The sequence below is a fragment of the Lotus japonicus genome, chromosome 1 (genome assembly GCF_012489685.1).
Source record: "Lotus japonicus ecotype B-129 chromosome 1, LjGifu_v1.2".
Classification (NCBI taxonomy): Eukaryota; Viridiplantae; Streptophyta; class Magnoliopsida; order Fabales; family Fabaceae; genus Lotus; species Lotus japonicus.
This window is the reverse complement of record NC_080041.1, coordinates 8,460,074-8,476,605: the sequence shown is the minus strand read 5'-3', so window position 1 is coordinate 8,476,605 and position 16,532 is coordinate 8,460,074. Positions and strand designations below refer to the sequence as shown.

Sequence of the window (16,532 nt, the reverse complement as noted above, 5' to 3'; positions counted from 1 at the left end):
AGAAGGACAAAACGAGCCTGCTAAATGGGATACTAAAATGAACTGAACTGAATAGAACTTTTGTTGTAGACAAAAAAACTACGAGTTTTCTGCGAATGCTGAAAATCACAATATCACACTTGTTGAGATTTACCCTTAAAATTCCTAAGTTCAGTCCCCAGATATTCAACTGCATTTGTGGTTACAGCCTTGGTCAATATATCTTGGAGCGAACTATACTTGCATCATTTGCTTATTCTCTGTATTGGATTGCATGAAACTTAACTTTTGCATACGCTGAATAGGATTTTCAGAGATGGTCATGGTTGATTTATTATCATCATCTAAAAATAAAATAAGCATCATTACAATTTTGTGTCTATTTAGTTGGATTCTTAATTTTTCTTAGCCAAAGATCTTGATTCATTGATAAAAATATATTTTCTGCTTCTGCACTTGTTTTTGTTTGTCATACTATCATCACTTTGTTTTGACATGGATCAGATACGATGATGCATAATTTGTCATGACAAGCATACAGTATATTCTTTTCCAGCATTTGACTCGCACTCAACGTGCTGGCTAATTTCAGGTACTAAAAGAACATCAATGATTAGTTTTACCTAAGAAATCCATGTCACACTCTGCAGAATTATAATTATTAACAAAAAAATTATCTTCATCATGTTCTTCATATTATGTAACTTAAGCTTGCTGTTAGTGCTGGTTTTGGTTGTTTCTGCAGGCCTTTTCCACCTACTTTTTATCATGACTAATCAATCCTTATTAGTTATTCCCCTTCTTTGCCACTGAGCTTGTAAAGTATTGAGTAACTCTGTCAAACTAGGCTGAGAGAAGCAATTAGAGTCTTGTAGAGAGTATTTTTCTGCTTCAAACCACCACTTCTTTTTAACTATCAAAAGTTACTCCTAAACTTCTCGTTCTAAATCACCACTTCTTTTGCAGTTGATATATGGGTGCGTTCGGGAAACAACTTAATGAAGTGCTTATGGCCATAGTTGCTAAAATAAAAGGAAGAAAATGAGGAAAGAAGAGAAATCAGCTGATTGATGAAAGAAATTTGAAGGTGTACCTGATTTGGTAATTTTATTTGTTAGTGGAAATGAAATCACTGATTTTTGGAAATAACCGATATGTTTTGTGAGGGTCTAATCAACATTTCAGCTTATAAACAAGATCCTAATGCAAATGAATTGAGCCGGGTAAGCAGCAAGGTCAAAGGATGATTCCCTTGCTTTCACTTGAGTTCTTATCTCAGGTCATCCTGGTAAAGTTTCAAACTACTCTTCGCCTTTACTCTAGAAGCGGATTATAATTCTGTATATATTTACTGAATTATATTTTGAAATGTATCGCACTAGTTCTTGAAATGCATGTTTTTGCTATGATATGTTACATCTTACTTATGCTTGTTAGTTGCATGTGTGAACCATAATGTATAACAGTTAGAACAGTATTGTGTGCTCAAACAAATTCAAAGCTGGATTGCAGAAGCACTTAATGCTTAACATGTATATGCCTCATTGGGAACCAAGTGGGGCAATGAGTAATGACCATGATCTTTTGTTCCTCAGTTCAGCAAGAATCACAAGAACAGGGGTGATCTCTCTTGGGTTTTCAGAAAAAGCAATAATTGATTTTATCACTCGCCTTGATCATCAAGGCATAAGCTCAAAGATGGAAAAGTTCTTGCAGAAGGGATTCAACATATAAGTTTGGTCATTTCTAATGAAACAGTTTCCTTCCAAATTTGCATAATTATATTACAAAACGAAGGTTAGAGTAGAGAGCATTTGGGTTTGGTTAAGTGGCGGAGGGTGAGGCAAGCTCAAAACGCTGAACAAAAGCACCAAAGTCGGTCTTCTTCTTCTTCCTCCTTCGACGATAACGACGACGCTGATTCCTATTCCGATGAACAACCACCAGCTTCAGTGATTGGGACAACATCGTTGTTGTGCGGCGGTCAACGACGGACGGAGAGACAGTGAGGGAGTGACGGTGCCGTCGTGCGGCGCAACCAAAAGATGTTCACTGGTTTTCTTTTCATAATTTTTTCTTTTACAAATACTGGCGTTGGGTAGTTACAATTTATGGCGGTTCTGAACTGCCAGAAATTTGTTACAAATACTGGCGTCAGTGATACATATTGTGGTGGTCTTGAGCTGCCGGCCGTTGTAGTTTTGGCGGCTAAATTGTTAGGGTTTCAAGCCGCCAGAAATTTGCACCATTACTGGCGGTTAAGTGAAACATTATATTTGGCGGTAAATAACAGCCACAAATATGGGTGAATTTACTGGCGGTTGAAATCCATAAAACAATTTTTCGCGGTCTTAAACCGCTACAAATTGTTGCAAATTAAATCATACAAAATTTACTGGTAACAATTTCATCCACCAGAACATGCTTCTAAATACTGGCCTCGAAACATTTGTGGCGGGAAAAAACCGCCATAATATGGTGAGATGATTTTAGCGACGGAAATTTAGAGAGGGATTTCATCCGTCGCAAACTCCGTCGTCCATTCCTTAACGTCAGTATCTGTTTGTAAATCTGTGACGAAACTTGCGACAGAACTATTGAGGATCATCAATGAGCCAACTGCAGCTGCTATTGCTTATGGATTGGACAAGAAGGGATGGAGAAAAGATGAACAGAATGTGCTGGTGTTTGATCTTGGTGGTGGTATTTTTGATGTTTCATTGGCGACCATAGATGATGGAACTTTCAAGGTTAAGGCCACAGTGGGAGATAACAATTTGGTGAACTTTCTTGTGGATTTGTTTAAGAGGAAGCACAACAAAGATATCACTGAGAATGTCAAATCATTGAGGAGACTAAGACCAGCTTGTGAGAAAGCTAAGAGGATTTTGTCTTCCACTTCCCAAACCATCATTGAGCTTGATTCTCTCTGTGGAGGGATTGATCTACATGTCACCTTTTCGCGGGCTTTATTCGAGAAATTGAATAAGGACTTTAAGAAGTGCATGGAGATAGTGGAGAAGTGTTTGGTGGAGGCAAAGATTGGTAAAAGTGAAGTCCATGAGTTTGTTCTTGTAGGTGGGTCAACAGAATTCCAAAAGTTCAGCAATTGTTGAAGGAGATGTTCAGTGTCAATGGCAGAGTCAAAGAGCTTTGCAAAAGCATCAATCCTGATGAAGCCGTGGCATATGGCGCGGTGATTTTGAGCTGTGAAGGAGACAAGAAAGTGGAGGAGCTGTTGTTGTTGGATGTAATGCCACTCAGTCTTGGGGTTTAAGACTGCAAGAAAGAGAGAACTTTCAGAACAACTTCTGATAATCAGACCAGTGTTTGCGTCAAAGTGTATGAAGGAGAACGAGCGAAGACAAATAAAAACTTCTTTCTTGGGAAGTTTGAGCTTTCAGGGTTCTCTCCAGCACCTAAAGGAGACACAGAGATCAATGTTTGCTTTGATGTGGATGTTGATGGCATTGTGGAGGTTTCTGCTGAAGATATATGAGCATGCGGTTGAAAAAGACGATCACGATCACCAACCAGCAGGGAAGACTGAGCCAGGAAGAGATGAGGAGGATGGTGAGAGACGCGGCAAGGTACAAGGCAGAGGATGAGGAGGTGAGGAAGAAGGTGAAAGCAAAGAACTCGCTTGAGAACTATGCCTATGAGGCGAGGGACAGAGTGAAGAAGCTTGAGAAGATGGTGGAGGAACTTATTGAATGGCTTGACAGAAACCAATTGGCTGAAGCTGAAGAGTTTGAGTATAAGAAGCAGGAGTTGGAAAAGGACATGCCTTTTGTATGATTCTTACGCTTGTGTTTAGATACCAACTGAGTTCATGTGAAAACATATTCATCTCAATCCACGAGTCTAGTTCACTTTTTGCTTCCAAGGGAACACCAATGTCAGTTAACATTGGCGCCAACAAGTATTCAAACATAATGGTAGGTAAAGATGGAAGAACTAGTTTAATTAATCTTGACTGTGAGACCGAAGCAATGCTTTGTGATTTCATCAAGCATCTTGAGTGTGAGTATGGGTTTCTCTGATGCAGTTATAATGGCTTATATCAGTCAAGTGAAATACTTGATACTGTGGATGCAAGTGCAAGTGAGTGTTGGGTTTGTTACCTTTGTGATGGTGTTTATGTAATCCACTACGAAAGATCCAACACAAAGAAATCTTATATATACCAATAAGGAATGCAAATGGGAGGGTGTTCTGTTCCGTTCTCTTCCGTTCCACCCTTTTTCAAGGAACCAAAATGTCCTGTTCTAGGAGCCTTTTGTTCCGTTCCGTTCCATCTAAAAACCATGACAAACACATAACATAACACATATGTCCCGTTCCGTTCCGTTTCAACCTATCTACCAAACGCTTTAATTTTGACTCCATATTTTATTTATTTATTTATGACTATTAATAATCATTATAAGTTAAGGTGTAATTAGTAAAAACATAATTAATGTTTTATTGAAATTTGATAAATAGGAACAAAAATCTTTTAAAATTGTGACAGAAAAAAAGGAATGGAGGAAGTCAAAGATTGTGCTCACAACCTTATATTTATATATTTATTTTGTTGATGAAGAAATCTCAATTGGGCTGAAATTTAGATACAAGCATTCAATCATTTGTAAGCTAATTGATAAAGAGGGATTTTGCTTTTCTAGAAGAATTTTTTCATACCAAAAGCTAGTGTTAGATCAATTTTTGAGTAACCCAAATCAATTTTCAGCTCAAGGTTTAAACTTAACATTGACGATACCAAAAACTTGACATTGATCACCACCTCCATTAACAATGAGGTTGGAAGTTTGATCCTCGTCCCGGGAATGAAACACATTTCATGGTCAGCCGTTTACCATTTGGTGCAAGTATCCGCAACAAGGTAGTTTAGTCATTGTTATCAGCAGTGAATATCGTGTTCTAAATAAAAAAGATGTCTACTCTAGCAGATAGATATGCCTACAAATTGCAACTTATAGTTCAATTATTTTTGTAAAACATGTTCCGAGACAAAGTTATAAATTATATTGATTAGTTATTCAACGTTTATCCACACTACATTAAAATTATAACCCCCATAATAGCCAGTTTATTACCAAGAAAAACACTTAAGAATTCATGTTGGAAACAACATGAGCAGAGAAACCAGAGACCGGATGTGAGCATATTGTTAAAATGTTCCCAGCGTGCGACTCTCCTAGGGTTTGGGAAAAAGAGTCAACGTCTAGGGTTTAACACCAAAGTTGACGGCGGCTGTCAAGAATCACGACGGCAGTCAGCGAACCAGGAGTGTGTGGAGCGAGCGACGACGTACGGGGAGATTACTACTCTTATTAGATTGTGATCCCGCGGTCTGTCTTGTTGTTTCCTGTCAAACGGTGTGCATAAGTCCTTGCTATTTCAAGCATCACTACTTCTGCCACGTGCGATTATGGAAAGGTTGCATGATATCATCCTGGAAGGGGATGAAACAGAGGTGTGGACGTGGGGGCACTGGAGGTGGAGCCGGCGCTGGAGGACGACGTGTGGCTACTCGGGAAGGTTCTAACCAAGGCAAGGGTAAGCGCTGGCCCTTTCCGGGCAGCGCTGCAACCATTGTGGCAGTCGCGAAACTGTGAAGAGATCCGGCAGGTGGGCGCTAACCTGTTCTCATTCAGATTCAAAAAGACTAAAGATAGGGACCTTGTCCTTAAATCTGGACCGTGGTTCTTTGATCGCCACATGTTGGCGCTGAATGTGTTTGACGTGAATGTCAATCCCGTGGATATACCGATGACCCAGATACCCTTCTGGGTACAAGTTCACGGTCTCCCTTACACATTTCGGACTGAGAAGGTTGCTCGCTCTCTTGCTGGAAATTTTGCTGGCTTCCTGGATTGGGATCGGAGGCGCAGCGGAGAATGTCTTAGAATCCGAGTGTGGGTGAGCCTTGATCAACCACTGAGGAAAGGGAAACTGGTAGCCGCAGGGGGGAAGCCACCTTACACGGCTGTTTTTAAATATGAAAAGCTTCACAACTTCTGCTTCAGGTGTGGTCGCCTAGACCACTTGGATAACGATTGCATGCTTGCGGGCGTGGGTGAGGGTGGGCAACAGAGGTTTGGGGCGTGGATGAGGGCACGCACACCGGCTGGCCAACGCGAAGGTGGCGGAAATAATGACAATAGGTACCGTGGTGGTGGGAATTCAAATCATGGAGGAAGGGAACGTGATCATCACCAACTGGCAAGGAACCCGAGAGAGAATGGGAATAATGTGAACCAGAACGTGAAAGACAAGGCAGAAGGAGGAAAAAACAAAGGGAAGTCACCAATTGAGGAGTTAGAGGATGAGTTCCTAGATGACCTGATTGAACATGAGGTGGCACCAAATGATTCTGAGTTCAACACAAAGATTATGAAGGAGGCAGAAGACTTTTTGAATGAGACAGAGAACGTGAAGACAAGGATGGGTGGTATTCATATTGGGGGTGCCTCTCATGGTTACAATAATGATCAGTACAGTAGGAAGCGGCCAAGTGGTTCCTCTTCAACACAAGGCGGCACAAAATCAAGCATCTCACCTCCCTTGAAGAGACTTAATACTGATAGTGGATTGGGCTCGGCGGCGGCTGCGGGACAGCCCCGCCAACCTCAATGAGATTCTTGTCATGGAACTGTCGTGGGCTTGGGAACATAGAGGCAGTACGGGCTTTGCGTAAGCTCATCCACTCAGAAGCTCCCGATCTGGTGTTCTTGATGGAGACAAAATTGTACAATTCAGAGATGTTGACCCACAGAGGGATGAGTGGGCTTGGTAACATTTTTCCAGTTCAGTGTGCGGGTAGGGGGAGATCCGAGCGGGGGGTCTTTGTCTACTCTGGAAGAATGAGGTTGATGTAACTATTGTGAATGCCTCGTTGCATCATATTCTTTTTACGGTGGTCCACCAGGACTATCCGTCTGCTGTTATGCAGGTTTTAGCTGTGTATGGCTTCCCGGAGACTCAAGATAAAGTCAGAACCTGGGCTTTAATCCGTCGCTACAAGCCGGATTCTAACACTCCGTGGCTATGCATTGGCGATTTTAATGACATACTTTCCCCGGCTGACAAGCTTGGAGGTGATCCTCCCAACTTTGACCAGTTGCAGGTGGCAACCCAAGCTTGTACAGATTGTGGGCTTTCTAGGGTGGATGGTAGAGGGAACTCTTTCACTTGGACTAATAATCGAACCCAACCGGCAACGATTGAGGAACGATTAGATTATGCCCTGGTGAATGAGGCGTGGCAAGAGTTATGGCAGGTGTCATCGGTTTTCCATTTAATCCGACACCAATCGGATCATAGTCCGATTGTTCTCCAGTGTGGAAGACGCAGACAAGATTTCAGAAGGCAAAGGGTTAATCTCTTTCGTTTTGAAGAGGTATGGTTGCAGAGTGGTGATGATTGTGCGGAGATTGTCACGGAGGCATGGGGCGATACAGAATTAACGCTTACTGACAGAATTGCAGGTCTAGGTCAAGCTCTTGATACTTGGGGGAAGGCTAAGTATGGCGATCTCCCTAAACGGATTGCTGAGACAAGGGCCTTGTTGCAACGCCTACAACGGAGCCCTCATACAGATCAGATCCATTTGGCAATCGGAGATGCGGAAAAGGAGTTGGATGAGCTTCTAAAGCAAGAAGAGATCCGTTGGGGACAACGGTCAAGGGCGAACTGGCTCAAGCATGGTGACAGAAATACTAGTTTCTTCCATAAAAAAGCCTCCCAGTGGAAGAAGAGAAATTGTATTGAAGAAATTGTGGACGATAGAGGCACGAAGTACGCGAGGGAGGTTGATATTGCTAGAGTTCTGACGGATTACTTTGAGGACTTGTTCACGTCCTCTAATCCTACAGGAATAGAGGAGGTGGCTTCTTTGGTTGGTAACAGGGTGACTGATGCTCACAGGTCCGTGCTGTTGGACCCGTTCACAAAGGAGGACATTGAGGAAGCATTGTTTCAGATGCATCCGATAAAAGCGTCGGGGATAGATGGCTTTCCGGCACTGTTCTATCAAAAGTTTTGGCACATAGTGGGGGATGAGGTTGCTGCCTTTTGCCTTCAGGTGCTCAATGGAACGCTTTCACCAGCTATGATTAATCAAACACTTTTGGTGCTTATCCCTAAGGTTAAGAAGTCTGTGCATGCAAACCAATTTAGGCCTATTAGCCTTTGCAACGTGTTGTTTAAATTAATTACTAAGGTGCTGGCCAATAGGATGAAATTGATTCTGCCTGATCTCATTAGTGAAGCACAAAGTGCGTTTGTCCCGGGTCGCTTGATCACGGACAATGCTCTTATTGCCTATGAGTGCTTTCACTACATGAAGAAGAGGGTTACAGGTAAAAGAGGTATGATGGCTCTGAAGCTTGACATGTCCAAGGCTTATGACAGAGTCGAGTGGCCGTTTTTAAGGGCGGTGCTTGCTCATATGGGGTTCCCAGCAAGTTGGGTAACTCTTATTATGAATTGTATCATGACTGTTAGGTTCTCGATTATGCTTAATGGTAATCCACAACCGTATTTCGCACCCAAGAGGGGTTTGCGACAAGGTGACCCTTTGTCCCCTTATTTATTTATTCTTTGTGGTGAGGCTTTCTCTGCTTTGATTCAAAGATCCATAGCAGCCTCAACCTTGCATGGGATTAAAATTGCGAGAGGTGCACCAATAATTTCCCATCTTTTATTTGCAGATGACAGCATTCTATTTGCTCGGGCTTCTTTGGAGGAGGCAGAATGTGTACAAAACATTCTTGCAACCTACGAAAGAGCCTCTGGGCAGATGATAAACTTCGACAAGTCGATGCTTTCAGTTAGCCGCAATGTGCTGGAGAATTGTTTTCAAGATTTACAACAGATGTTGGGAGTAAAGGCAGTGGAAAGCTATGACAGGTACTTGGGTTTACCAACCATTATTGGAAGGTCTAAAACCCAAGTTTTCAGGTTTATTAAAGATAGAGTGTGGAAAAAGCTCAAAGGTTGGAAAGAAAAAACACTGTCGCGCGCAGGGAGAGAGGTGCTTATCAAGGCGGTGGCTCAGGCCATCCCATCATATGTAATGTCATGCTTTATATTACCTGATAGTTTGTGTCAGGAGATTGAGGGGATGATTGCTCGCTTCTTTTGGGGAGGGGATGCCTCCAAAAAGGGGCTTCATTGGTTGAACTGGGGAAAACTTTGCCGGCCCAAATTAGAAGGGGGTCTCGGCTTTAGAGGATTTAAATCCTTTAATTTAGCTTTGGTGGCAAAAAATTGGTGGCGGATTTACAGTAATCCGGAATCAATTCTAGCCCGAACTTACAAGGCTGTGTATTATCCGGCGACGTCCTTGATGCAGGCGAGGAAAGGATACCGCCCAAGCTATGCTTGGTCAAGTATTCAAAAAACGTCTTGGATGTTTGACGAGGGGTGTTGTTGGAGGGTAGGTGATGGCAAGAACGTGAGAATTTGGGAGGATAATTGGCTCCCAACTGGGCCCCCACTTAGCTACCGTCAGGATGTGGCTGCTGAACATAATCTCCGGCTTGTTGCGGATCTCTTACTGCCGTCTGGTAGAGGTTGGAATAAGGCTCTTATTGAATGGACTTTTTGCCCAGCAACAGCGGAAAGGATTATTTCCGTCCCTCTTCCTCTTCATCAAATGGAAGATGCTTTGTTTTGGGCTGCTGCACAAGATGGAATTTACTGCGCAAAATCAGGTTATCAATTTTTACAGGAAAAGGTGTCAAGGAGCTCTCCTTCATCTTCTAGTGCACCTACTTTGTCGGAAGCCCAGTGGTGTTTGTTTTGGAAATCTCCAGCGCTTCCTCGCTGTAAACAACTAGCTTGGAGAGTCTGGGTTGGAGCTGTACCAGTTAGACACTCTCTTCGCAGGCGGGGACTAGATATCGACCCGTGTTGCGCCATTTGTGGGGTCGAGGAAGAGACGCTGGACCACTTGTTCCTGCGTTGTGAGGTGGTGCGTGCGACGTGGTTTGGGACGGAACTTGGAGTGAGGATTGATGACGGAGTTTCATTCCATGCTTTCATGGGGCAGGTTCTGCAAACCCGTGATAAGGAGGTGGTGGCTGCGGTTCAAACAGTTTTATGTGCCATTTGGGAAGCTAGGAATAAGGTGGTGTTCGAGGGCTATGAATTCAGGTGGAGGAACGTGGTCTCGCGCTTCCAATCTCTAGTGTGCCCTTTTGATCCAGGAGCTGGTACAACAAGGGATGCAGGCGATCGTCGAGCGCACACAACCAGGTGGAGAAGACCACCACGGGGTCGCGTGAAGATGAACATTGATGCTGCAACAAATCAGAGCAAGATTGCAGGGTTTGGGTGTGTAGCAAGGGACTATAATGGTGATATTTTGGCTGCTGCATCTTTGTTTCCTACTGTGGTTCTCTCGGCTACTCTAGGAGAAGCTCTCAGCTTAAGGTGGGCAATGGTTTTGGCAACACAACTTGGCTTTAGGAGGGTGCAATTTGAAACTGATAGTTTATTGCTTCATCAGGCTTGGAAGAAAAGAAGAGGCTCATCTATTTTATTTACTGTTATTGCAGATTGTTTTAATTTAATGCATTTATTTGATTATGTAGACCTTAGTTTTGTTCGTAGAGAAGGAAATTCTGCGGCGGACTTTATGGCACGGAATGCTTCCTCTCTATCGAATGTGGTTTGGGTGGAGGAAGGTCCTCCGGGTTTAACTGCTATTTTGAACTCTGATGTATTGGCCTTTGTGCCTTCTTAATTTATGAATGATGTTCTGTTCAAAAAAAAGAGACAGATTTATTTTAGAGTCAGTCAATAAAAGGCCTTGGAATAAGAAAGTTATCTCCATTCAGCATCAAACATTTCTGATTCAATTTACCAAAAAAACAAACATTTCTGATTCCAGACAACTTCTCCCTTCACAAAAACTATTAAGAGCAACTTTTTCCAATGTGAAAAATATATTGTATTTCCAAACACCCACTAATTACATTTAGTGAGGAACCAAATGGTGAATCATGCCAGTCAAATCATGAATAGAGACCTTCCAAGACCAGATTTCTTACTATTTACAATGGAGAAAGCAATACAACCAAAATATTAAATAAAAAGCATGAAAAAGAATTTATCTTTTGAACTAACTATCATCTGTGTCAGAGGAACCTAGCTGGTGTCGACTCATCATTTTCATATTCAGAAGTTGAGCTAGCAGCATCAATCTCTTTCTTTGGAGATCAATTTGGACACGCTCAGCAGCTTCATTGCTGTAAGTTCAAAATCATGACTCCTATTTGAAGGTCTTAAGCCTTCTCTCTTAACAACATTATACACAATCCATTATGGATCCTTTCAAGCTGCAAATGATCACCTTCAGTTACCAGTATGCTAGACAGAGTGAATTTGACCTTTGAAATTCTCTCCCACAATGCAATTCCATGAAGGAATTCTTCTTGAAGCACTGAATTTGACAGTACTGGAAAAACCATGAGAAGTAGAAAGAAGCAGCTCTCTCACTATATCTTTTTAGTCTTCTCATATGATTGAGAATCGTCACACATTCATTGAGAGCAAGCTCAATTTCACAGTTTGCTTTTATGCATAAAGCTTCTCTCCCTTGGTTGGCTGCCTCCCCATATGAAGGGTTCTTTTGAGTACTGATGCAGGAGATAGTTCTTCCACTGTGTTTATTAATATAAACAAGCTAGTTAACCACTAACATCATCCTTAGTAAGTGATACAGGAATAAATTCCTAAACTTGTTGCAAAAAATGTATTTATATAGAAAATTTGCCACTGATTTGAACCAGTAAAATGCATGCAGAACCAGTAGAATATTCAGAAAGTTCAAATTCAAGTTCAAATATACATCAACAAATCAATGAGTTCTGACAGATCAATATACATTACACGACACATAAAGCATGAATAAAGAACACACTCACTCAAATCATCAAAGTTTCCTACACTACTTAACCTACAAAACCTCAAAAACTTGCAGGTCCAACAAACATCATCAATCAAAATAATTCAAGTTCACATAAATACAGAAAAAAGATTGTAACAGGCCATACCATATTCATCAAACCCACACACAGTCAAAAATTGTAAACAATAAAAACAAAAAATTAAAAATAGAGGATTGTAATATTTATCACACACCTCGACTGGGAGTTGGTCAGGGAATCCAGTCTCCAAAAGGAAGATCAACAACGTCTGATATGTATTAACCAAAAATAGAATAAAAAATAGCAGAGTACCCAAATTGGTGTTCAATTTCTCCCCCATTAGGCAAAATTACGCATGGCAGAATTCAACTTTGGGAACGTGCGCTATCATATAGCAAAATCAACAAACACTATCATATAGTAAGCAAAGCAAACAAATTCAAATTGTAGTTTTGTACTTAAGATAAATGCCTTACATATCATCTATTAAAATTTCATGACACTAAAAGCATTTATAAAGACCACACCCATTCAGAAAAAAGTTTGTAACAGGCTATACCATATTCACCAAATCCACACACAAAGTCCAAAATTTAAAACAATGAAAAACAAATAATTATAATAGAGGATTTTAATATTTATCACACACCTCTATTGGGAGCTGGTCAACTATCTTCAACGATGCTCTTGCTAGCTTGCCAGGGAATCCAGTCACCAAAGGGAAGATCAAAGACGTCTGATAAGTAATAACCAAAAATTGAATCAGAAATAACAGAGCAACCAAATTAGGCAAAATTACACGTAGAAGAGAGAGCTTACCGAATTGGGAGCAGCTAAGATAAGAATAAACACTATCTTTCATATACAATAACTTCTACTTTGGGAATGTGCGCTATCTTTTCACAATCCTCCCCTGTTCCCTCCCCACACCTCTCTTAAAAGCTCAAGTGAAGTGAGGTTTTGAACACCATCCGGCAAGGATTTCAATCGGTACATCGCTCAAACAGCAGAGTTCATGATATAGAAAATTTGCCACACATTCCACTGTGTTTCCAAGAACATTGAATTTCAACAAGTTTTATAAGCAAAGGCTTTTGTGTTGACCACTACCACTTTCTTCAAAATTATATCTGGTTGAAGTTATGTATTCAATTAAAACAAATACTTAGCTGATATTAAAATGTTCTTTAGGCACATACCTGAGCAAGGGTTGCAGGCATAACATCAGCCACATCTTCTTCTGGCTGATATTTCAATGTTCTTTAGGCATTGAAGTTCTTTCTTGTGTACACATTTGAACCAGTAGAATTGCACGCAGAACCAAGCTGGTGAACTCATACAACTCCCCCATTGTATTTATAGCCAACTCCAAACCAGAAAAAACTACATTATTGATAAAAATTCAAGTTCAAATATACAACAAATCAATGAGTTGTGACAGAGCAATATACATCATCAAATTTCAATCTAATTATTCTACACAAACAACATAAAGCATGAATAAAGAGCACACCCACTCAAATCATCAAAGTTTCTACAAAACCTAAAAAATTTGCAGTTCCAACAAACATCATGAATCAAAATAATTGAAGTTCACATAATTCAGCCAAAGATTACAACAGGACATACCAAAATTCATCAAACCCACACACAAAGCCCAAAATTGTAAACCAATAATATGTATTAACCAAAAATTGAATCAGAAATAGAGAGCTTACCCAAAAAGCATTAAGCAATTGAATCAGAAATAGCAGAGTAACCAAATTGGTGTTGGAATTAGAATTACAAGCCTGCAAAAACATAAAAACATATATGTATTACTTACATTACATTACTACCCAAACGAGAAAAGTAATACAGAAAAAGCGGAGTTGTTCGGGAAAAGAGACGTTACCGAATTCAGAATCAGTCTGAGTCTGAGTCCTCTTCGAAATCAATTTGTACTTGGGAACGGGCGCTATCTTGTCCCAATCCTCCCCTGTTCCCTCTTTACACCTCTCGGCTAAATGCTGGGCAGTTACCAATACTCAAAACCTGGAGTGAAGTGAGGTGTCGAACACCATCCGGCAAGGATTTCAATTCACCACATCCCACAATCTGCAGAGTTCGAAGGGAGCGAAGACCTTCCCACCCTTGCTCTGGTAAAGACTCCAGCTCGCTGCTCCACCAGATGCTCAGATGCTCCAAATTGTTGAGGTTTTTGAAGATTTCATTTGGTAATTCCTTCAATACCTCGAAACCAGATATCGACAGAGTCTGAAGACAAGTCAATGTTCCCACCGGGAAGGATGTCAGGTCTACATCGCCATCGTAAAGCCAAAGGGAGGTAAGGCCATTGAAACCTGAGAGTGACCTCAGTAACTCATTCGTATAATACTTAACTCGAGCATTTCAGTGATGGAATGCATGGTAACTCAAGTTTAGGCATTTCTGAATTTCCAAACAAGAAAGACAGGGAAATTCTCTCCTCTTTCCACTTTCAACAACCGCTCTAACTTTAAGCACCCCATAGGAGAGTTCTTCTAATGACGGGAAAGCTTTCACCTCCACCACCATCATAAGATTCGTCATCATCCATGTACTGCACATCTTTCATTTCACTTATTTCAATTCTTCTTAAATATGTAGTTTACCAAGTGAGGGAAGCCGCACACACATCTCGCATCCATAAAAGCTTTAGAGAAACTAAATTGGTGAGCATTTCCATCCAGGTCGGTAATTGTAATCCAGCATAGTATTCTATTCTCAAATTCTTGAGATTTGAGTGAGGTTGAAGCGCATTAAGTACTAGCCTCCGGATTAGTAGCATATGGCTTTGTGTGAAACAGCTTGTCGCATATCAACTCTAATTTGTGGACGTCTTTTTTACCCATCAAGTTGGCATCTTGAGCTTCTGATAAAACTGCCAACCATTTTCTAGACCTTCAATGCGCAAATTTCCTCTCAGTTTTAAGTCATGTAATTCTGTCAGGCTATGCCCTATCTCTGAAGAGACAATGTACTTACTTAACGTTCTCAGATAGGATAATTTTCCAATGTAGGGAACATACAAGACAATGAACAACAACTTTCAATGACAAGATGTCTAAGTTCTTGTAAGCAAGTCAAGTCTTTAGGTAGACAAACAAGTTTTTTCAAATTAATCAACTTCAAGATTTCCAATTTCCGCAAGCTATAAATTGAGTCGGGCAAGGTTCTATCTCAAGCTCGGAAAGTTCTAAATACCTCAAATGAATCAAACTCTTGAAGTGATGATAAGTTGGAAGAACTTGAGCGCAATACCCGTAGAGTGATGCAGTGGTATTGGGAAGCAACCAGAAAGTTCCGCTGTTCACATTTAATTGATAAAGTGTTCTCAAGGATTCAACTTTCTTCAAGGCGCGCTTGTGCAGCAAGGATACATCCCGATCAGAGCCAAAAACCAACATGGTGGGTGCTTCTTGACAAATCTGTCATGTTTGCACTGCCCAAAACCATGCACTCTTGCCCCATTATTGATTGAGCAAGATCATGGACAAGATCATGCATCTTGAAATGAATAACATCTGAATAATCAACCAACTTCATATCTTGAAAGAATGATTTTTGATACAATTCATTCCAAATCATATTGCCAACATCTTCCACCTCCAAGTTCTCCCTTGGTGATATAAACCCATTAGCCATCCAAAGATGAATTAAATCTTCCTTCATGATTTCTGTATCTTTAGGAAACATGGCACAAAATGCAAAACACTGTCTTATTGTTGGCGTTAAATGAAAGTAGCTCAATCTCAAGACAGCAAAAATAGAATTTTCACCCGCTAAATTCCAAATCCCACTTTTCATAACTTCAAGCCATTCTTTTTCTTCATTCCTTGAGTGTAAGAGACCTCCTAGTGCTTGTGCTGCAAGAGGTGATCCTCCGCATTTCTTTACTATCTCTTTGCCAATAGCTACAAGCTCTGCACGTTCTTCTTTTACAGTTCCAAATGCATATTGTTTGAATAGCATCCAACATTCATCCTCAGAGAGACCACACAAATGATGAGCTTGGCATGTTCCCATAATTGTTGCAACCTCCATATCGCAATATCTATAAGGTCTTCAAGGGAGCCTGTGGAATTCTCTCTTATGACTGAGAATCATCACACATTCATCTAGAGAAAGCTCAACTTGACAGTTTGCTTTTATGGCCGAAAGCTTCTCTCCTGGGTTGGCTGCCTCTCCATTTGAAGGGTTCTTTTGAGCACTGAAGCAAAGCAGGAGATATGGTCACAATATACACAGCTAGTTAATCACTAACATCATCCTTAGTAAGTGATACACAAATAAATTCCTAAACTTGTGCAAAAATGTATTCATATAGAAAATTTGCCACAATTTGAACCAGTAGAATATTCAGAAAGTTCAAATATACATCAACAAGTCAATGAGTTATGACAGATCAATATACATCATCAATTTTCAATCTAATCTTACCAACTTCACAAACAACATACACTACCATATAGCAAGCAAAGCAATTCAAATTGTAATTTTGCTCTTCAGATAAATGTTTTAAGCATCATGAATTAACATGACACGACACATAAAGCATGAATAAAGAACACACTCACACAAATCATCAAA

The 16,532-nt window shown here is 40.7% G+C and overlaps 1 protein-coding gene, 1 long non-coding RNA gene and 2 pseudogenes across 5 annotated transcripts; 2 read left to right on the top strand and 2 right to left on the bottom strand.

Moving 5' to 3' along the window:
- Positions 1-1,509: 1,509 nt before the first annotated feature.
- LOC130716101 (heat shock 70 kDa protein-like) lies at positions 1,510-3,802 on the top strand (annotated as a pseudogene).
- A 2,815-nt stretch (positions 3,803-6,617) lies between these two features.
- Positions 6,618-10,735, top strand: LOC130716023 (uncharacterized). Its single transcript, XM_057566227.1, has 2 exons — positions 6,618-6,827; positions 6,914-10,735. The coding sequence occupies exons 1-2, from the start codon at positions 6,618-6,620 to the stop codon at positions 10,733-10,735; spliced, it is 4,032 nt and encodes a 1,343-aa protein (XP_057422210.1).
- A 183-nt stretch (positions 10,736-10,918) lies between these two features.
- On the bottom strand, positions 10,919-13,682 carry LOC130733425 (uncharacterized). Of its 4 annotated transcripts, none has more exons than XR_009017467.1 (5): positions 13,640-13,682; positions 13,121-13,287; positions 12,741-13,051; positions 12,571-12,657; positions 10,919-11,654 (listed from the first exon to the last, which is right to left on the bottom strand). It is a non-coding gene; the product is annotated as an uncharacterized LOC130733425 (long non-coding RNA). The 4 variants fall into 4 exon arrangements; XR_009017465.1 differs by having other exon boundaries at positions 12,741-12,965; positions 13,640-13,672; XR_009017464.1 differs by having other exon boundaries at positions 12,741-13,287; positions 13,640-13,681.
- A 21-nt stretch (positions 13,683-13,703) lies between these two features.
- Positions 13,704-16,161, bottom strand: LOC130715938 (putative disease resistance protein RGA1; annotated as a pseudogene).
- Positions 16,162-16,532: the final 371 nt, after the last annotated feature.